This window comes from Magnolia sinica, chromosome 18 (genome assembly GCF_029962835.1).
Source record: "Magnolia sinica isolate HGM2019 chromosome 18, MsV1, whole genome shotgun sequence".
Taxonomy (NCBI): Eukaryota; Viridiplantae; Streptophyta; class Magnoliopsida; order Magnoliales; family Magnoliaceae; genus Magnolia; species Magnolia sinica.
This window is the reverse complement of record NC_080590.1, coordinates 28,170,760-28,193,565: the sequence shown is the minus strand read 5'-3', so window position 1 is coordinate 28,193,565 and position 22,806 is coordinate 28,170,760. Positions and strand designations below refer to the sequence as shown.

General features: G+C 38.0%; 1 protein-coding gene across 1 annotated transcript in view; it reads right to left on the bottom strand.

Moving 5' to 3' along the window:
* Positions 1–22,806, bottom strand: part of LOC131232485 (monodehydroascorbate reductase, chloroplastic/mitochondrial) — a 33,618-nt gene that overhangs the window by 9,106 nt on the left and 1,706 nt on the right. Inside the window, exons 4-10 of the mRNA XM_058228748.1 lie at positions 22,199–22,276; positions 21,234–21,305; positions 18,161–18,279; positions 17,552–17,636; positions 14,975–15,064; positions 1,642–1,743; positions 1,443–1,532 (exon numbers count right to left, since the gene is read on the bottom strand). Of these exons, the coding sequence (XP_058084731.1) occupies positions 1,443–1,532; positions 1,642–1,743; positions 14,975–15,064; positions 17,552–17,636; positions 18,161–18,279; positions 21,234–21,305; positions 22,199–22,276 (636 nt within the window). The remainder of the gene's footprint in view (positions 1–1,442; positions 1,533–1,641; positions 1,744–14,974; positions 15,065–17,551; positions 17,637–18,160; positions 18,280–21,233; positions 21,306–22,198; positions 22,277–22,806) is intronic.

Genomic DNA, 22,806 nt, shown 5'->3' with positions numbered 1-22,806 from the left:
TCAAAAAACACCAAAATTTTTCAAAAAGGCAATCCTCATAGGTCAAAATCAAACCACTCAAGAGAACTGGATCTTACAGAGAAATTTACTCAATATCAACAAATCTTGACACAAATCTCAAATACCTAATTGTTGGCTGCAACAGAACCATTGTAAATCAGGACAAAAAAAAAAAAAACCAAAAAAATTGTCTAAATGAAAATATCCAGCAAAACCTAGCTATCACAAACCAGTTTCTGAAAAACTGGAAGAAAAATGGCCCAAAAACCTTATCAAAACTGAATGTCCAACAACCCTTCAAAGAAAAATAGAAATTGTTGTAGGATCCCCCCCTCATTAATCACATTCAACAGCTAATTTAGGTTGCAACGACACTCAAATCGAGAAATTTTTTATAAAAGAAAAAACAAAAGAACAAGAAGCGAGAGAGAGAGAGAGAGAGAGAGAGAGAGAGAGAGAGAGAGAGAGAAGAGAAAGGGAGGACGAGGAGAAAACCCTAGGAGCGTTTTTGCTCCAATACCATGTCAAAGAAAGGGAAAAAAAGCCTTTAAGAGATTTTTTTTTTTCAATTAAACTAGGATTGGAGATCCAACCCTCTTCTTATTTTTATTAATCAATGTCCCAAATTATATAAAATACCCTTGGAACTAAGAGCAAAAGAAAAAAATAATAATAAGAGAAATGGAAGGAGAATAAGAGATGGCCCATGGTCTAGCAAGAGAAGGCCTACCATGTAGAGAGAGCCCATGGTCCAAAAATATCTAAAATGGTGCATTACAGAAGTGAATAACGAGGACACAACTTTATGAAATTGCACCATGTCCACCAGTCCATGCCTTTGTGCCTGGCACTCCAATAATAAACTATTCTTTTTGTTTAGTTGCTACTTTTTTATTTTAGAGAACCTTTTACATATAAATAATTAATTTTAGGTTTATTATTATACTTATAGTTATTGGTTTTTTACATATAAAACTCACAATATAAAATATTTTATTAGATAAAATTTGTACGGATGTTCGGAGAATCCAATTTTTAAAGAACCTCCGTGTTTAACAGAGTCACACAGCTCATGTCTCATAAACTATTAAATCCCAGCAGCATCCAGTTCACAAGGATCACTGTCAACAACTCCATCGTTGTCTAACAGGACAAAATTGCATCACGAAAAAAGATCATGAAATGCATCGTGTGTTTCCTTATTTGTAAATGGAAAGTGAATCAACACTATCAAAGCCTAATTTTATAGCAACCTGATGTTAACCACCCCATTTTGCTTCTGGCAAATTTTAGAACCAAATGTCTAAAGGATCCTGATACAAACCACGACAAAAAAAAAAAAAAAGAGTCCACTGATCTCTTTGAAAATTTCCTTTTGTGATTATTTTGAAATTTTCCTTTTGTAATTATTTTGAAGCACGCATATCAAAGAATAGAAGTACCATGTCTGCTTCTACAGTGGATCCATCTGCAAGTCTGACTGCAGCCACTCTTCCATCAGAACCAGCTTCTATTTTGTCGATACGAGCACCCTTATCAATAAATATGAGGAAATTTAAGAAGCACAGTCAATATATTCCTAAGACCAAATGGAACAACTAGTGAAATGCAAATGTCATGTCTTATAAAATGTAACATTACCTTCAAGAATTTGACACTATTCTCTTGATAGAGCCCTTCATACCTCCGAGCTAGGGAAGGAGTAAAAAGTCTTGGCATGAGATGATCCTCTGGAAATATGATCTATTTAAACCACGGTAAGTTATAACTGAACATTGTTGCCACAACTGATTAACTACGAAAAGAAAAAAGGAGGGAAGAAGGATGCAAATCCCACACTGTGACTTGCAAAAGCAGCATTTGTCTGATCGACCAGTGACAATGAAGCATTTGAGCAAACATAATTTAATTTGTAGAAGTTCTATAAGATTAAGATAGAGAGTCACATGATGCACAAACCACAGCTTCTACAAGATTTTTACCGTAGCATAATCAATATATCATAAGCAGAAGAAATCATGCCTGAACCATAAACCCATCATCAGTGATTCACAAAGCTCCTTTTTATATATAAGAAGCACATTTCTTCCGAGAGAAACACGATCCATATGAACGAGGCTCAAACAGACCACTTCATTAAGCACAACCCATGCGAGCCCTTGCACCATACAAAAATGGATACAAGAAGTGAGCAGCCAGATAAGGGCATTCCATAAGATTTCCAAGAAAGTCACAGAAGATAATTTACTCTTCTTGCCATATAAAGTTTCGAAACATAGGAAAAGGATTAATCTTGAAAGGAAGACTGACAAAGAAAAGACTAGAGAAGATCTTTGTGAGAACCCATAAGTATGACCAAGCATCTTGATTCAACATTATTGATTTGTGTTGAAGGGAACAAGAAAAGATCTAGACAAATAATCCTTTCTAACCTAGTTGGCAAAAAGAAACTAGAAAACACTTAAGACTGTGACAAGAAAGCAACATAAAAATTGGATGTATCATGCGTCATAAATTTATTGAAAAGTTACCATCAAGTTTCAGTAACTATGAAAAGAAAACAACAGAAAAATCTGAATTCTGTATGTCATAAATTTATTGGAAATCTAACGTCAAGGTTCAGTAGGTGTTATAATTAGTCATTTGTCTGTAAATAGAAACAGCACAGTATTTGGAATACAACTTTAGTATAGTCGAGGTTATGGTTAGACTGATGGCCACGAGACTCCCCAAAGCAACATGTTTCATTACCTTGGCTGTATAATTCAAAAGATGGAGTATAGACGATGATATTGCAAGTACAATCGAAGACGGGTGGATAAAGTGCAGATGAACATCTGGAGGTGTTGCAAGATAGTCAATGCATTTCAATGTCTTCCCATCCTTCTCAATAGTGAAGGGATTTTCTTTCACACATATCATAGGTCCCAAACATAATCCACAGCCTTCCTTGTAATACATTGCACGCATCCATCAACAACACATCACACCAAACCTCATCATGGTACTTGTCATCAATGGAAACAGAAATCAAGCAACAGTGTGTTACCTCAATCTCATTTCCATTATGAAACCACGCCACTCAGTGAGGATGACGAAGCCACTCAACATCTATCTTCAATATCTCCACCATCATGTTTAACACTTAATTCCAACAACAGCCATTGTTGATCACCAACTTGCACATTTATCATTGCATTGTACAAGTTGTCATAAAGGCATATAGTACTCCAATCCTCTTCCTCAGAAGATTTTGGAAACAACAGAACAGGTACAAGGAGATATGGCATCCATCTCCATGTATGGATTCCTCCATAAATGTCACTGTTGCTACCTCCCTTTGACTTCATCACATACAGCATCTTTCTTGTTCTCTGATGACTGAACTTCACCATTGAATATTCTTCCAGACACTAATAGGAATGATGCCCAAATGTGAAATACTTGTAGTCCTTAGTTTGATCTTTATTATGCCCAGAAGTTTGGCTATTGATCCGGTGGCTCTTGATCAGCTTCTTTGTTCCTTTCCTCCACTGCCTTAGGTGTGTGGTAGGTTTAGATTCAACAGAGACTCATCCTGATTTCCTTTCACAAACTTGTGAGAGGATTTTGAGCTACTTACATCCTCCTGTCTAGTGTGTTCTTCAACTTTCAATGCAAGTTGGTAAGAATCGTCCATGGAATAAGCCCTTGTCACCGAAATCTCCTATTGGATCCTGTATTCCTACCAACTTCCGTACCTTGCTACCAATTGATTTGTTGTTTCAGTAGGGTCATTCCACATCATAAGGCAGAAGAACTCCATATACGCTTTAAAAATCAAATCTTTTTGTCATGCGTGATGGAACTTTTAATAGAGTTCTGGCTCATTTCGAGGGCAAAAACTTATGTCATTGCTGCGGACATCACACCACCATTCTGTACATATCAGAGACGTAGACGTCGACAGGCTACATCAGCACTTTCACTTTGGCTAGCTGACTAATGGTGATCACCAGTGGTCATCGGCAAGCATTAGAACAGCATGGATGGCATGGATCATATTTGGAGATCATCTCACCGTTGATCGTGGTCTACATGATTGTCCATCCATTAGATCGTCTTGTGTCCCATCATGGTGCCATCCGATAGTTGGATTATGTTGGACCATTTTGTCAATTAGCTCTTTTATGTTACTTGATGATATGGACATTTTATCTTGTGATTGGACTTTTAGGAGGGTAGATTATACTTTTTTACTTTTTAGGACATAATGGGTATTTTTTTGCTTTTGTTACTAAAAGGGTAGAATTGTCATTTCAACCAATTTTTGTTATAAAACAAAGCAAGAGGGGACGTCCAGCCCTAATTGTGAATTTGGAGAAATTTCTGAGGTGGCCTCGTAAAGATCCTTTCTTCCTTTCATCTTCCTTCAATGTTGTGAAGGCTGGATCTTTGGATAGAAGCCTGGAGGGTGTGAAGTCACTCTATCCTCCGTCCCTAAGATCCTTCCTCTTTCACTTCATGCTTGATGGTTTGTAGGTAGTAGATTCCTTTGAATCTTCAAATCTAAAAAAGTAAGATATTATCTTTCATTGTCCTCTCTTGAATTTTTTATTTTATTTTTTTACCTGATCCTAAGGGACACCTCAGTCCCTTCCTATTATTATCGGACCCAACTCATGCGTGGATTTTAAAATTTCACCTATTGAGCCCGGATTCTTCATATGCTAGTTGGAAGATTTTTATCTTCCTTGGGCAATATTTTCCAAGCGTTTTGTTTAGTCAAAGGGCTAATGACTGTGATTTGGCCTCAGATCATACCCGTCATCTCTTGGGCTTCACTTTGTTTGCATGTGCATCACATTTAGCTTGGTGATTTTCTTTTATATAACTTTGATTTTATATTGGATCTCAGTCACATAGCTGGATTTGCATCATTCTACATTAGTCATGTTGCATCCTTCATCTTCTTCCAACTCTCCAACTTTTTCTTCCCAATAAGCTCACAAGTCTTTTGGTGTCGGACCAGGGTGTGCCGAATCGGTTACGTATCGGCCGTATCGGCCGATACGTAACGGTAACGGTGCGAACCGTTACCCGTTTCGGGGCCGTATCGGCCGATACGATTTTTTGTACCCGTATCGGCCGATACGGGCCCGTTACGGGGTGTAACGGCCGTAACGGGCCCGAAACGGTAACTTTTTTTTTTTTCATTTTTAGCTCGTTTTTTGCTGTTTTTTTGAAACCTTTTGCTTCCAAACTGTTTTTCACTCCTTCTACTACTAATTTCGACCAACCTTAGCTAGGTATTTGAGATAAAAACACATTATATCACAAATTTTTTTGAATCAAAGCTCGGTGGGCCATTTTTCAGAAATTCGTCAAAAATAGGTATTTATACTTTTTTTAATATGTTTTGCTGTTTTAATCATGTCATATGATGTGTTAATCATAGTAGAACATGTTAATGTACATTTTACAGATTTGGGGTGCCATTTAATAATTTTTTAATATTTTTTTCTATTTACGCATGAATTTTGGCCCCTTTTTTTAAAATTCGAAAAATCAAATTTTAATGGTTGTTTTGCTGTTTTAATCATGCCATTTGATGTGTTAATCATAGTAGAACATGTTAATGTGCATTTTACAGATTTGGGGTGCCATTTTATATTTTTTTAATATTTTTTTCTATTTACGCATTTATTTTGGCCCTTTTTTGAAAATTCGAAAAATCATTTTTAATGATTCTTTTGCTGTTTTAATGACATCATATGATGTGTTAATCATAGTAGAACATGTTAATGTGCATTTTACAGATTTGGGGTGCCATTTTATATTTTTAATATTTTTTCTATTTACGCATTTATTTTGGCCCTTTTTTTGAAAATTCGAAAAATCATTTTTAATGATTCTTTTTTTGTTTTAATGACGTCATATGATGTGTTAATCATAGTAGAACATGTTAATGTGCATTTTACAGATTTTGGGTGCCATTTTATATATTTTTATATTTTTTCTATTTACGCATTTATTTCGGCCCTTTTTTTGAAAATTCGAAAAATAATTTTTTAATGATTCTTTTGCTGTTTTAATGACATCATATGATGTGTTAATCATAGTAGAACATGTTAATGTGCATTTTACAGATTTGGGGTCCCATTTTATATTTTTTTAATATTTTTTTCTATTTACGCATTTATTTCGGCCCTTTTTTTGAAAATTCGAAAAATCATTTTTTAATGATTCTTTTGCTGTTTTAATGATGTCATATGATGTGTTAATCATAGTAGAACATGTTAATGTGCAATTTACATATTTGGGGTGCCATTTTATATTTTTTTTATATTTTTTTCTATTTACGCATTTATTTTGGCCCTTTTTTTGAAAATTCGAAAAATCATTTTTTAATGATTCTTTTGCTGTTTTAATGATGTCATATGATGTGTTAATCATAGTAGAACATGTTAATGTGCATTTTACATATTTGGGGTGCCATTTTATATTTTTTTTATATATTTTTTTCTATTTACGCATGAATTTTGGCCCTCAAAAATAATTGCAAACACCTAAATGTAAGATATTTTCATATTACATTCATTCTAATATATCTATCATTGATAGTAGATAGTTAGAAAATTAAATATATGAATTTTGTAGTCAAATTCAGGTTATCTGGTTCATAAATTCATCAGATAGTCCGATACAACTTCTCACCAAAGAGTGGACCGTTACACCACCATAAACATGTTCCAATTTATAAATGAATGCATATGTGATGTTCCTCGTCTCTCCCACATTCAGTTTGTTGATGATACCCTCATTATGATTGAGGCAGATGAGGTTTCGATTAACAATCTCCATGCAACATTAAGATGTTTTGAGGCGGTTTCCGGTCTGAAAATCAATATGGCCAAGTCTAAACTTTATGGTGTCAACCTATCGGATCATGAGCTACAAGTTCTCGCTGTTATATTGGGTTGTTCTCGAGCTTCCTTCCCTACGACTTTCGTTGGTCTCCCTCTCTCCGTTGGCGCCCCCTCGATTGCAATGTGGGATCATATTATCGCTAAAATTCAAAAAAACTTGCAACTTGGCAATGCCGATATTTATCGATCGGAGGTAGAATCACCCTTATCAAAGCAGCGCTGTCCAACCTTCCCCTTTATTATATGTCTCTCTACAGATGTCCGACTTCAGTTTTGAATCGAATACACACGCTCAGAAAGGAATTTCTTTGGAACGGTAAAGATAATCATAACAAATTTCATTTATTGGATTGGAAGGTTGTGTGCACGCACGTCAGGAATGGGGGAGTTAACATTAAAAATATCAAGCTTATGAAAAAGGCTCTGTTGGGTAAATGGATCTGGCACCTGGGAAAGGAAACCGATGCTCTGTGGAACACTGTCATAAAAGGGAAATATGGCACGTCTACTGGTGGTTGGTGGACCAACGACACCTCTTCCTATAGGGCCTCCTCCGTCTGGAAAGGCATCCTCCGCCATAAATCAATGGTGTTGTCCAAAATAGGCTTCATCGTGGGTAACGGAATGAGAATCAGGTTCTGGGAAGATCAATGGTTGGGAGAGTCCACCTTTAGCAGTAGATTTCCGGGTATATATTGCATCGCTATCAATAAACAAAGTGTGATTGCTAGCAACTTCTCCCAAGTAGGGACCAGCGGAACCTGGGAAATCAATTGCTTTCGAAATCTGCATAATAGGGAAGTTGAAGAATATGTCCAACTAATGCATTGCCTTTCTACTGTTTCTCCGGACCCGTCCTCTATTGATGATTTGCGCTGGAATGGTCGTAGATCTGGCACCTTCTCGGTGAAATCTTTATACTCTTCCCTAGCTCAGACTCCTCCTCAATCTCAGCAGACAGTGCCCTTCATTTGGAAATGCGCCGCCCCTCCTAAGTTTCTCTATTTTGGGTGGCTTGCTGCTATGAATCGTATCCTCACTATAGACAATCTAAGGAAACGTGGTATGCAGATTATCAATGTCTGTCGCTACTGTATGCATAACGAGGAGACAGTAGACCATCTCTTCGTCCACTACCCCTTCATTTCTCTAATTATGTGGGACTTTTGGTCTCATTTCAATATTGTTGGTTGTCCCCAATTCAGCAGCATCTTTGCTTGCAGCCTGGCAGGGGCCAAAGCTTGGTAAAGTGAAAACTAAACTTTGGAGAATGGGGATCATTGCTATTTGGTGGGCGGCTTGGAAGGAGAGGAATGAAAGATGCTTCAATGACTCTCAGGCTTCGGCCAGATCAGTAGGATCTTTTGTCAAAAAGTTAATTGTTGAATGGGTGTCTATTGTTTCGCGTTTAAAGGACGATGATCTTTCTTTTCTAGGTTCTTAGTTTTTTGCCTCTTGGCTGCTATCTCAGCAGTCCTCTTTGTATTTCTTTTTCTCTTTTATATATTTTCTCAGTTGCTTTATAAAAAATAAAAAATAAATAAATAACAGAAAAATCTGAATTCTATATGTCATAAATTTATTGGAAATCTAACGTCAAGGTTCAGTAGGTGTTATAATTAGTCATTTGTCCGTAAATAGAAACAACACAGAGTATTTGGAATGCAACTTTAGTATAGTCGAGGTTATGGTTAGACTGATGGCCACAAGACTCCCCAAAGCAACATGTTTCATTACCTTGGCTGTATAATTCAAAAGATGGAGGATAGACGATGATATTGCAAGTACAATCAAAGACGGGTGGATAAAGTGCAGATGAACATCTGGAGGTGTTGCAAGATAGTCAATGCATTTCAATGTATTCCCATCCTTCTCAATAGTGAAGGGATTTTCTTTCACACATATCATAGGTCCCAAACATAATCCACGGCCTTCCTTGTAATACATTGCACGCATCCATCAACAACACATCACACCAAACCTCATCATGGTACTTGTCATCAATGGAAAAAGAAATCAAGCAACAATGTGTTACCTCAATCTCATTTCCATTATGAAACCACGCCACTCAGTGAGGATGACGAAGCCACTCAACATCTATCTTCAATATCTCCACCATCATGTTTAACAATTAATTCCAACAACAGCCATTGTTGATCACCAACTTGCACATTTATCATTGCATTGTACAAGTTGTCATAAAGGCATATAGTACTCCAATCCTCTTCCTCAGAAGATTTTGGAAACAACATAACAGGTACAAGGAGATATGGCATCCATCTCCATGTATGGATTCCTCCATAAATGTCTCTGTTGCTACCTCCCTTTAACTTCATCACATACAGCATCTTTCTTGTTCTCTGATGACTGAACTTCACCATTGAATATTCTTCCAGACACTAATAGGAATGATGCCCAAATGTGAAATACTTGTAGTCGTTAGTTTGATCTTTATTATGCCCAGAAGTTTGGCTATTGATCCGGTGGCTCTTGATCAGCTTCTTTGTTCCTTTCCTCCACTACCTTAGGTGTGTGGTAGGTTTAGATTCAATAGAGACTCATCCTGATTTCCTTTCACAAACTTGTGAGAGGATTTTGAGCTACTTACATCCTCCTGTCTAGTGTGTTCTTCAACTTTCAATGCAAGTTGGTAAGAATCGTCCATGGAATAAGCCCTTGTCACCGAAATCTCCTATTGGATCCTGTATTCCGACCAACTTCCATACCTTGCTACCAATTGATTTGTTGTTTCAGTAGCGTAATTCCACATCATATGGCAGAAGAACTCCATATACACTTTAACAATCAAATCTTTTTGGTCATGCGTGATGGAACTTTTAATAGAGTTCTGGCTTGTTTCGAGGGCAAAAACTTATGTCATTGATGCGGACATCACACCACCATTCCGTACATATCAGAGACGTAGACGTCGACAGGCTACATCGGCACTTTCACTTTGGCTAGGTGACTAATGGTGATCACCAGTGGTCATCGGCGACCATTAGAACAGCATGGATGGCATGGATCATATTTGGAGATCATCTCACCGTTGATCGTGGTCTACATGATTGTCCATCCATTGGATCTTCTTGTGTCCCATCATAGGGCCATCCGATAGTTGGATTATGTTGGACCATTTTGTCAATTAGTTCTTTTATGTTACTTGATGATATGGACATTTTATTTTGTGATTGGACTTTTAAGAGGGTAGATTATACTTTTTTACTTTTCAGGACATAATGGGTATTTTTTTGCTTTTGTTACTAAAAGGGTAGAATTGTCATTTCAACTAATTTTTGTTATAAAATAAAGCAAGAGGGGACGTCCAGCCCTAATTGTGAATTTAGAGAAATTTCTGAGGAGGCCTCGTAAAGATCCTTTCTTCCTTTCATCTTCCTTCAACGTTGGGAAGGCTGGATCTTTGGATAGAAGCCTGGAGGGTATGAAGCCACTCTATCCTTCGTCCCTAAGATCCTTCCTCTTTCACTTCATGCTTGATGGTTTGTAGGTGGTGGATTCCTTTGAATCTTCAAATCTAAAAAAGTGAGATTTTATCTTTCATTGTCCTCTCTTGAATTTTTAATTTTATTTTTTTACCTGATCCTAGGGGACACCTCAGTCCCTTCCTATTATTATCAGACCCAACTCATGCGTGGATTTCAAAATTTCACCAATTGAGCCCGGATTATTCATATGCTAGTTGGAAGATTTTTATCTTCCTTGGGCCATATTTTCCAAGCGTTTTGTTTAGTCAAAGGGCTAATGACTGTGATTTGGCCTCAGATCATACCCATCATCTCTTGGGCTTCACTTTGTTTGCATGTGCATCACATTTAGCTTGGTGATTTTCTTTTATATAACTTTGATTTTATATTGGATCTCAGTCACATAGCTAGATTTGCATCATTCTACATCAGTCATGTTGCATCCTTCATCTTCTTCCAACTCTCCAACTTTTTCTTCCCAATAAGCTCACAAGTCTTTTGGTGTCGGACTCACCACAAAAACGCATGGCCCTGTAATCGGGTGACATGAGCTTAACCTTCTTGTTGTATGGCATCTCCTTCAATTCGAATAATTGCTTTGCATGAGCCAGCCAATTGACATAGTTCCCCAGCTGCACATCTCCATAGAATTTGGGTGTCTCAATTTTTACACCATAGTTGCAATCATAATCTTCCAATCAGTCTACTCTCCTACCATGGGGATGATCAAACAGAACACTGTAAGAATCATTACCTCTAGATTCCACAATGCTGCCACCATCTCACAAGCAAGAAGGCTGACACGGTGTAGACGGTGTCACTTTTCCAATCTATTCAAGATCTCTTGAATAACTTCTTCCAGTCAATATTGTCACTTACCCATTTCTACCAAAACATTCAACTCGCTGGTCGCCATTGATCTCAAACAAGCTCACAGATGAACTTGGACCGGTACCAATTGATGTAAGATGGATGAGAAAGAAAATAAGAAGAGGAGAACGGACTTCTTGCACAACCACGCAATCTAAATACTAGAAGGAAATTAGGGTTTTCGAATAGTGCTGCCTGCCTGCTTGGCAGCCCATCTCTTTAAGAATTCTTTTTTCAATATTTGTGAAGATCTTTCTCTTTATTTTCTCCCCTTTCCTCTCTCTCCCTCACGTATGTAAATCCTCCCAACAAGCATGTTCTACATATGGCCAGTAGAACACGCGAGCTTTATGTGGCCCATGTGGCAGGTGTGAGATCCATTCCAACCATCAAGATTCAAGAGAGCTTCTCATGTCCATGGTAAATATAGAAAATAGGATAGATTTAAAACTCAGTTGAGCCACAATGCAGGAAACAATGCAAATTACACAGGAACCTCTCAGTTCACATTGTTTGGCGTAGGACCCATGCACAAACCTATGGTTCATGTCAACTCTCCATTGTTCCTTGTGTTTGGGTTCAACTGATTTTTTTTAACATGCCAAGTTTTGTTCCCTGGACCAGAGTCCAACCTAACGAACAGAGTGGATGTCACAAATAAAACACAGTGAACCCAACGGATCTAGGATGTTATACCCCCTATCGTACAACATCAGGTGTGTTAAAGAGGTTTCCGGTCACACTCACGCACAAAAAGATAGAAGAAGACTTCAGTCCCAAACTGGAATCCCTACAGCACATGTTTTACACAATGCGTAAAACACTCAGATCTATGGAGCCCATCATGTTCTATATGTAAAATCCACTCTATCTATCGGGTTCTATCCTCGATGAGAGGCCCTAAGTCAAAAAATCAGCTAGATCTGCGACTACAATGAACCACGTCACATGAAACAATGTGGATGGGATGCCAACCATAGGTTTGTGCATGGGGCTACCATGGTGTGTATCTTTCATCAAAACCGTTAATCAGTGTAACTCACCAAGATGAAGAGAAGATACAAGAATCTTATACAAAACTCAATTGGGCCACATCGTGTATAAATCTGTTTTGGGAGCAATTTCATATTGTTCCCGTTTGTGGTGGCCAATATGAGCTTTTAATTGAGCTTGTCTTCTGTGTGTACAGTCCAAACAACAGTTCTCACCTGATGAACAGAGTGGATTTTACGTATACAATATGGTAGACCCTGAAAGCTTGGGTGTTTTCCACACTGCATTTTATAGGTGTTGTAGACTATTTGGGGCCTGTGAGTCCCATTCATGCACAAAACATAGCCAAGAAAGCTTTGATTGATATGATTGGAGAAAAACATTGGTAGTCTAACAGGATGTGATGGCTGATACGCAGGATGTGACAGCTGATACACGGGCATTTTTAAATTGAATAAGTGATATGTAAGAAATTCAATCTGAACCGTCCAAATCATGTGCCCTACCTTACACGTCATGAGCGAAAAGTTACTCTTTTTTGGTCATCTGAAAATAAGATTATTGGACTTTTTTTTATGGTTAAAAATGATAATTTTCAATAGTCCTATTTCCACAAATAATTGTCCACAAATCAAAGGCTAGGATTGTTCATCCAATCTGATTTTGAGACTCCTTTAGCAATAGTTTGTTCTACAGCCATATGTGCAATTTCTAAGTGCTTGAGTATCAAGTGTCATAGATTTGCTAGAGTACCGAATAACTCCCCAAAAAGCCCTCACAAACTCACCTGCATCTCTCTTTTTGTATTTTTCTTTCTCTTTCCTGCTTGAAAATTTTGCTTGACTCAGACCACCTCTAGGCTCAACCTGATTTTTTGTCTCTAGGCCTAATATGGAACTAAATATCTAACCGTTGGAGTGGATCTTACATGAACATCATGGTAGGCCCTATCAAAATCAAGAGCAGCATCCCATACAATTCCCTTTTTTTCCCAAATAATCTCCCTGTATGGTTGGAAAGGGACATCAGGACTTATTTTTGGCAGGGCCTGCCCTAATGTGTAGGTGAAATCCACTCCAACGATTAGATGTGTAATCCCCATTTAGGCCTAAAGCAAATAATAATAGTAAGAATAAAAATCAAGCTAACCTTTGATTCAGGTGGACCACACCAAAGAAAAAAACAGTTGGTAGAGAGGCATCCATCCTTGATTTTATAGGGCCCGCCATGATGATTATATGAAATCCACTCCAACCGTTAGATGCCACACCAAAACTTAGGCCTGGGGCCTAAAAATGAGGTCCATCAATGATTCAATTGGGTCATACCAAGGGAAACAATTTGGAGGGTAATCATTGCCCTATATTGTACATTGTTTTTTATCATATGGTCCACCTGAATCACGGATGGGATGATTTTTGGGCCCTTGGCCTAACATGAGGTGACGCACCTGGTGGTCAGGGTGGATTTTACATAAACATTACAATGGGGCCTACCTAAGTAGCCGACCCATTTGCACGCACGCCCACCCAATCAGTTGTTAAAGAAATGTAACGGCAGGAAGTGGAATGACAATTACATTGATTAATGAGGTAGCATTTTGAAAACCCTTTTGAAAAAGGTACCGGAATGTAAATTCCATATTAATTAGGTAGTTTTTTGTAAAATTCCCAAATTAATTTCTCACTTAAAATCCCAAAGATATTAATATATCCTACCGATAACAAAGAAATTAATATATCCCGCTAAAGTCTCTCAAAATAGAAAACCATTAATGACTTTATATCCCTTTAAAGATCCTTAAACAAAAATTACCAATAAAGATCTCAAAGATTCAATCTAGAACCACAAAAGGGATCTCTCTCTTAAAAATCTCTATACGAAACTCAAAGTGTGGGGCCCACCAGACAAGCCAAAGGACCAACAAATTGGGATTTTGAGGCTCACAACTTAATCGCAAGCTTCTATCAATCATTCATGCTTGCATTAATTTGGCAATTAAGAGGCAATGGGAGCAAAGTATGAGCATTGCAAAGATGAGGATGTTTGAGATGGATCCATGAGATGACTACGAGTAGGAAGGATAGAATGAGACCATCCAAAGAAAACTAAGAGCAGACCCAATAGGTGATAGAACAATGGACAATAGATCAAAATGGTTTGGCCATGTGCTACAAAGACTAGAGATGGGCCCCATAAGATGGGGAACTTTGAATAGGTTGAACAGCCTAGAAAGAGGACAAGGGGAGACCTAAAAGGACTTTCATTGAGGTTGTAAGAAGGGATATGAAGGCTCATTTACCGAGGACAATGCCTTGGGAATGATTGGTGAAAAAGAATTCATCAAGCTCGTTGGAGATGTATGGGACGAGGTTATGATTATGTTGCTAGGGTGTGTGTGCAATTATAGATCTTAAATGTATATATTGGTTATAATAGAATCAAGTGAATAATAGTTATCATAGAATCAAGGCAATCAAAATGGCTCAAAGACCCCCCAGCACACCCCCTAACCCTATGTGCTCTTTGCCAGATGATCACCTAATTGATGGGATTGCAGAATGAACTCTTTAACCATGTGATTACACAGAAATACCATTAAGTCTGCATAAAAACCATGTCAAAAGAGTGATCATTGATACAAGAAATTCTCAAATACTTCAGTGCAATCAGTAATGCTCCAGACCCTTATTATAACAAATATACTCGCAAACATACCGTTGTATCGATTTTCCAACCAACAGTTGCAGCAGCAACCTCCATACCAATGTAGCCACCACCAATGATAACCACCTTCTGTGCTCTCTCCTATAATCAACACAAGTCATGTTAAAGCAAGAATCATACAATACAACCTCTAAAGTATTTAGGAAAAGAAAGAAGGCATCATTGGTATGAATGCATGCTACATGAGATTCAGCCTTCAGATTTTTCTCATATAACGGAAAAGGTTATGGGTTTATTGAAGTTAAAAGAGGATATTAATGGATTAAGATTCAAAAGCGACATCTCAAGCATTGCAGAAAGTGACATTTTCAATTGAAGGGTTGCAAGGAGCCAAGGAATTTATTAGAATTGACGGGATTAAGACCGCAAATGCATAATCAAAATTACACACATCTAGGAGAACTATCTGATCCTTGACCTCGGGACGTGAACTGTATCCTCAGGTTTTCAGTTTGAACGGATGGAGCCCATCGATTGATGTTCCAGAGCATTGATTTGATGGGGCCCGTATAGGATGGACCATGTACCAAAGATCTTCTCCACAGACAATACTAACCCTTCAATGGGCAGCCTACAAATAGACGGTTAAGAAAATAAATACAGAAACAGACCACATTCAACTAAAAAGGGCCAAAAGATTGGATGGCTAGGATCTTCCATCCAAGTTGTGGACCATCAGATCAACAGTACGGATCACTAACCATGCATCCAATTTGTACAAATTGAGAATCCAGTGTTACTATGCATATACTGGGGTTGAATATCATGTAATTCCTCCTGGTGGAATTTCAAAAGCAGATCCATTGTCAGCAGGATCCAACCTAAAATGTGCCCAGCAAGTTAATTCTTGATTAAATATTTGTCAGACCTAGAATAGTTGTAAATGTTTGGATTCAGATGGAGAGGAGGCATTCATTATCCTCATTGGCTAATAGTGTATACATGTATAACATAAGTTAGAGAAAAAAAATTAGGTTTGATGGAAATACTCTCAAGCACACTGTGTGGCATATTAAAAAGAATGATATAAATAACAACGATGGGTAGAAAATGACCAGAAAACAAACAAGTTCAACTTGCTGAATGAAGTAGAAAACTTGAAACCACAATTCTAACCCCTAAAAGTAGGGTTGTCATGGGCCAGGCTGGCCCATCGGAACTTTCAGGCCAGGCTTAGGCTGGAACACTAGGCCTGAAGTCAGGCCCAAGCCTAAAATTTAAGCCTTTTTAATAACCAGGCTGGGCTCAGCTTTGGTTAATAGCCCATCAACCCAGCCCCGGCCATTTAGGATTTCGAGGGCATTTTTGTCATATATCATGGACTATGAGGCACACTTAATGAACAACCCAGATTTGCACAAAAGTGGGTGGCCAGACTCGATCTCGGGAATGGGCTGGATTCGGGCTAAGGCTATGCATTATCACTGAGGGTCGGGCTCAGGCCTGTGTTTGTTTTAGACCAGGCCAGGCTTAGGCCTAGGTTTTACTTTGTGGGCTGGGCTTAGACAGACCTCAGCCCGGCCCTAGCCTAGCCTGTTGACCAATGTGACAAATATCCCCGAGATTTTGAAAATCTCACAATAATATCATGAGAAATACATTAGACAATATGGTTGCGGTATTTTCAAAATCTCAGCAGATTTCAAGATATCTCATTTTTATCGTCATATTAGCGCAAAAAATAGTATTAAAAAAAAAAATTTAAGGAATTCGTTATGTGAATATGTGTGAGTGTGGTTTGCTAGCGTCCCCCCTTCATGGGAATGTTAACAACATCCCCTATCCTTTCCAATGACACGTGGGATACCCAATCATCAATTGGGATTTGGGATGGTTCATTCAATAGTACCAATGGAAGCAAACCATGGTTCAAAAATCACGCCGATAGGATGATCCTAACCGTTTGAATGGGGCCAATTTGTTACAAACTTCCATTGTTTATGAGCCATAATTCATATGGTTAGAATCAGAAAACCAAAGTGCTACTTAGGAATCCTAAGCAATACAAAGTGAGATCAATCTAGTAGATGTTTCGAGATAATGATTGGACCTATATTGTTTCTCCACTCAATCTTGGATATCAGTTTCCATGCTACTGATCAAACGCTAAGGATCATCCTATTGGCATGATTTTTCACACCATGGCTTGCTCCTAGTTGTATGAATTAATGAATGGTTCAAATCAATGATAGGTCAACCATGTGTCATTGAAAAGGATAGGGGACATTAACAAAACCCATATACATATACATACATATATGTATATATATGATTTAAATTAAATAATTTTTAGTATTTTTATTTTGTGCAAGATTTCCAGACAATACCCTGAGAATACCCTCAATTTTTGAAAATCTCCCGAGAAATTTCTGTGCTGAGAAATTACCGAGAACAAGATTCGTCGCTATGCCATTGACAGCCCTACCTACAAGGTTACAACAGAAGTGCTAACAACATCGAAAAATGGAAGAAGCAATACGTGCAGCAATACAGAACTAAGCTACAATTTTAATGAATCAACATCTAGAAAAGTCGATGAAAGAAGAAAAAAGGAAGACATGGTGTTACCAATGAAGATATTAATGAATCAGCATCAGCAACATCCCGGATATAGTGTACACCGGGCAGGCTTCCTCCAATTTTCTCTGGAAATCTGGAACCAATGAGGAAGTCAGATCATCTAGAACTTACACCAGTTCATCTGTAACAACTTACATTAATAAATCCACACTGTGAAAACAAAATGTATTGGGTAGATGAAACAAACTGAAATAATTAAGTACCATAGGAATGTTAGTAGTCTTTCAAATATGCATGATTTCTCCGAATTTTCCTTCAACAAAGATAAACAACTATAGAGAAACAAAATTCCCATAGGTTCATCGCATGACCACCCTCACCACATTAAAGTTGTTCCTCATTTGAGAAATATATTAAGTCATATGTGCACTTTGGTACTCCTGCTGAGCACCCTTTTTTTAAAAGCTATTATAATCTCCACGTAACTGTTCATATCTCCCCACTCTTATAGATAAATGATTAGGTGAGAGAGAATCTTGAGTTCTCTCATTGTTCCTTTCCTACTTTCTTCTCATGTCTTCTCTGATACCAAAAATATAACAATTAGCATGTTAGCCAGGCAAATGTAAAAATTATTAACCAAAGTAGTTAGAATACCTTGCAGCTGCACATCCTGTAGCAATTATAAGGGATCCATACTTAAGATGGTTGCCTGAAGATGTAGTTAGAGTCTGTGATTGGACATCAATGCCTGTCACGGGATCTCCATACAATACCTTCAAGAAAATGAGAAGGCAACATTATAAATAGTATTTCCCCAAAATAAAAGGGGGGGGGCAGCTGAACACTAGAACAGAATTAACAACATGCTGATTCTCATCCACTGCATTAACAAAGTAAGCGAAGTTTGATAGTTAGTCTTTTGAACATAGCAGATGCCTCAAAGGTTCCAGGAAAAGACATCAGTCATTCCCATTTTCAGCCATGATGCATGAGTCAGCATATTGGTCACAAAGGATTTTAATAAAAATGGGGTTGCACATGTGCAAGTGTGTGTGCTTACCAGAATACATGAGTGTTCTATATGTCCAAACATGGTTACATAGATATAACGACAAATAGGGTAGGGTCCTCATCTTCCTGCAGTTGATATTGGTCACTGCAATCAATGTTATATTTGTTGTGGATTATCCATTTGGTCACTGCGTACATGTACAGATGATAGCCCGGAAGAGTTCATCATAAGTCTAATGCCTTTTCAGTAACTTTTTTATCGATGCCTTTACTGTTACATCTTGCTCTTAGTGAATTTTCCAAGATCTTTCTTTTAATAATTTGATGAAGTGGTTTGAAATCAATTGCTTGAATTCAGAGAGGCTCTCTAGATACCAATACGTGTGCTGTAAATATGTTGAATTGTCAGAAGTTTCACTTAACACTAACGAGTCATCGCCTTCCTTTTCAACTGAAGGCATGAATCCTTTGCCTCTGAGATTACAAAAGCAAGAACCTGAGAATTTTATTGGCTGAGAATTAAGACCTCTCTCATGTCCTGATAGTTTCTGTGCTAATAACGTATTCTCAATGCAGATCTCAATCAAGGCAAATGAGATATTCTTGTATTCAGTTCTTTCATGGTTGGTTTGCTTAGTAACATATATTTGGATAGATCTTCACTGACTTGAGTTTTTTTCCTTCAGATTCCCATGATGTGTGAACATTTATTAATTGTTCTTTCCTTCTGTCTAGGCTCCCTTGTCACAATGATATCATCAACATTTTCTCAAATTTACCTGAAATCAATAATATGTTGCCCACACCCAGATCCATAGCTCAACTGGCAGACTGAGTGGAGATACCTCGTTTCAACACTTGAGGTCTTGGTATCAATCCCTAGTGGGGGTGGCTAACATGGAGTGTGTGCTGACATGGGTGTGTACTAACAAGCTAACCCAAAAAATAATAATAATAATATGTTGCCCGGAACACAGATCCCAGTTAATTCTGGTATTATTTTCTATTCTTGACTCCATTTTTTGTTGATTTTCAATCATAAAAACAAAGACTATCCTTTGTGCATCTTATGCTTTTAACAGTTGATGATTTTCCACATCAGAATTTAATTTTCATATCCAATTTCTACAATCTTGAAATTTCCATTATGAAAAAATTTACAAAAATAGGTGATAGGGTTTCTTCAATCTCTTTCCCATTGGTCTTCACTGTGGATGCCTTTTGTTATACACACCCAAGCAACTTTATAGGATTCTCCCAACAAATGGCAAACACTTGCTACAACTAGAATCCTGCAATTATAATATTACAAATGTTTGGAGAGAGTGATCGAGCAAGAGGTTAAAGCATGAGACAAATGTACAAGAAAATCAATTTGGATTTATGCCAAGAAGGTCAACTATTGAGGCTATTTCCCTGCTTAGCTGATGGATAGATATAGGGAGAGGAGGAAGATCACTACAAGGTCTTTATTGACTTAGACAAGGCATATGACAGGGTCCCTAGAGAAGACAAAGGGACTTGAGAGGATATATTCGCATGATTGAGGTTACGTACAAGGGAGCAGAAACATATGTGAGGACCATGTGGAGAGACAAGCCAGTTTCTAATAACTATATGCTTACACTAGGGGTTGGCATTGACCTCATATCTTTTTGCATTGGTTATGGATGAGTTAAAGAGACATTTACAAGAGGAGGTCCTATGGTGTACGTTATTTGCAAATGACAATATTGATTGTACTAAAACAGTGTATATGGAATGCAACTTTAGCAATGATAGGAGTGGAAACAAGGAATTCATTAAGATGGTTGACCAAGAAGAACCCCATATGACCATTTTCAATACGATATCACAAGTCGATAACTCATGACAGTGGAGAGATTGAGAAGGATGTTGCCCATGGAATTCAAGGTGCATGAAAGAAGTGATGTTGTGCCTCTGGAGTTTTATGCGATCGTTGTGTTCCAATCAAACAAAAGGGAAATTTTTATAGGATAGCTTTAAGACCAGCCATGGTTTATGGAACAGAATGTTGAGCAGTTAAGGAACAACATGCTCATAGGATGAGCGTAGCTTACATGAGGATGTCTGGACGGATGAGTGGCATCACAAAGATAAATTAGAAATGAATGCATTTGAGGGAACTTAGGAGTAGCATCAATAAGTTATAAGATGAGGGAAAGAAGACTTAGATGGTTGGCAAGACCAAAAGCTACACCTGCGAGGAGTGACTTGGTTCAAGTTGAAGGCTCTATAAGGGCAAGGAGAAGGCCTGGAAGGACATGAGTGGAAGTAGTAAGAAAAGCCTCGAGGACCTATGGTTTAACTGAGTATATGGTCCTTGATAGAGTGGAAGAAACAGGATTGATGCAGCTGACCCCAATTAGCCGGGATAAGGCTTAGATGATGATGAAGATGAGAAACGTATGATCATCATCACCTAGCCTAAATTGAATAAGGAGAATGTATGTCCACAAATGCTCTACGGAAGGGAAGAGAAGCTTTGTGAATATCCTAGTTAACCGAGGTCCATATTTTTGGTGTATGCATTGTTCTCTTTGTCATGGAGACTCCTAGTCTCAATTGGATCACCTTCACACATCTTTTCTGTTCCAGTTTTTCTTGATATTTATTATAATAAAAAAAAAAAACAAATAAACATAAAAAGACATGCATGACCAAAATGAGGATTGAATAGAAGATCTAGGAATACCTCTATACCGTGCTCCTTATACCAATCGGGGGTCTGTCTTTCCCCACCGGTTCCAACACATGTATGGAAGCCCTAACATAATTTAAATGTCAGTTAGAGATGAAAAAAAAATAAAAATGTTGGCACTAACAAATGGACAACCACCATTACATATCATCCATTCTAAGTAATACAACTTAAATGTCTATGCCTCTCCAAATGTCAACAGACTTACTAGCCATATCACCACCCCCCACCAAAAAAAAAAAAAAAGCAGCTGATTTGATTTACTTCCATATCTGATTTTATGAGAGCTTTCCAAGATTATGCTGCAGACAACCCACGGCAAGAAACCATATCACAAAGTAACATTCTTCACTCTGATTGAAATACATAAGAGTATGGGCCTGTTCACAGTTAGACACTTGCAAATTCATGACTTTGGTCAATCATATCATTGACAAATTGAGGCAAAGTCTGAATGAGGTATTCCATAATGGTAACGGTGGCCATAACAGCCACTGCCATTACCCTTATTATACAGGCCGTAACGGCCATTGCGACCTTAAATAAATGCATCAGCCCCATTTTCCATAACGGCCGTTAGGTTACACCCGTTACGACCCATTAACACGTAACGGATGTTACCCCAACCGTCTGGCACGCCATGGTCTGAACACAAAAGCACGTGTCAAAAGTTGAAACATTTCATTTGGATTTCTGCCACAACTCATAAATGACATGATACTAGTTCCAACCTGTTTTCATCTGATCAACAGATTGGACGGCCACTAATTAAGTCATTTGTGAATTGCTTGGCACATGAAACATGGGCAAAGCCAATCAAACTATATTTGGTTTTCTAGGGTCATATATAAGTCACCAGTCTCTCCAAGAATAATTGACAAAATATTAAATTTGCGTGTCCAAATCACAAAACTGGTACTTCAGAGATAACAAGATAACACAAAAGTCATTATTCTTACAGGCAGGCGTGCCGGCTTTTTGTCCAAGGGAAACAAATAGCCTTTCGTCAAAGCTGGGCGCTCGTAGGGTGCAACAGCCTGTGTAACACATGAACACTTGAATTAGGACCGGTAAATAATATTTGCAAACATTCAACTCAAGAAAGATGCATCGCAGAAAAAAGGGGCGAAGCCGGTTTCCAAGAGGGAAATTGTTAGATGATGCACAATGATTTAATCAAATCAAACATTTGACCAATCTTTGGAATCAATATCTTTTCATACTCCAAATTTTGAGAAATGTTTTACTAAACTTAGGATATGATCCTCAAACTAAGCATGTGTGCAGTATCCTTGGGTCTTCAGTCTCTACAAGTGTGGCCATATCTCAAAATTCATAGAGCTGATAGGATTCGCCCCTCTGTGGATAGAACATCTCAAAACAATCGCCTCCATGGGACAATCCAACCATTCAGCTAGTGGCCTGAAAAGGGCAGTTAAGAAGAAGATGCAGCAATAGTACATGTACAAAAAAATAAAAAGGCCGAATGTTGGACAGCTAGGGTCTTCCAATGAAGGCGATTTTGGGCCATATTTGATCCATGGTGAGATCCATCAGATCAACAGTC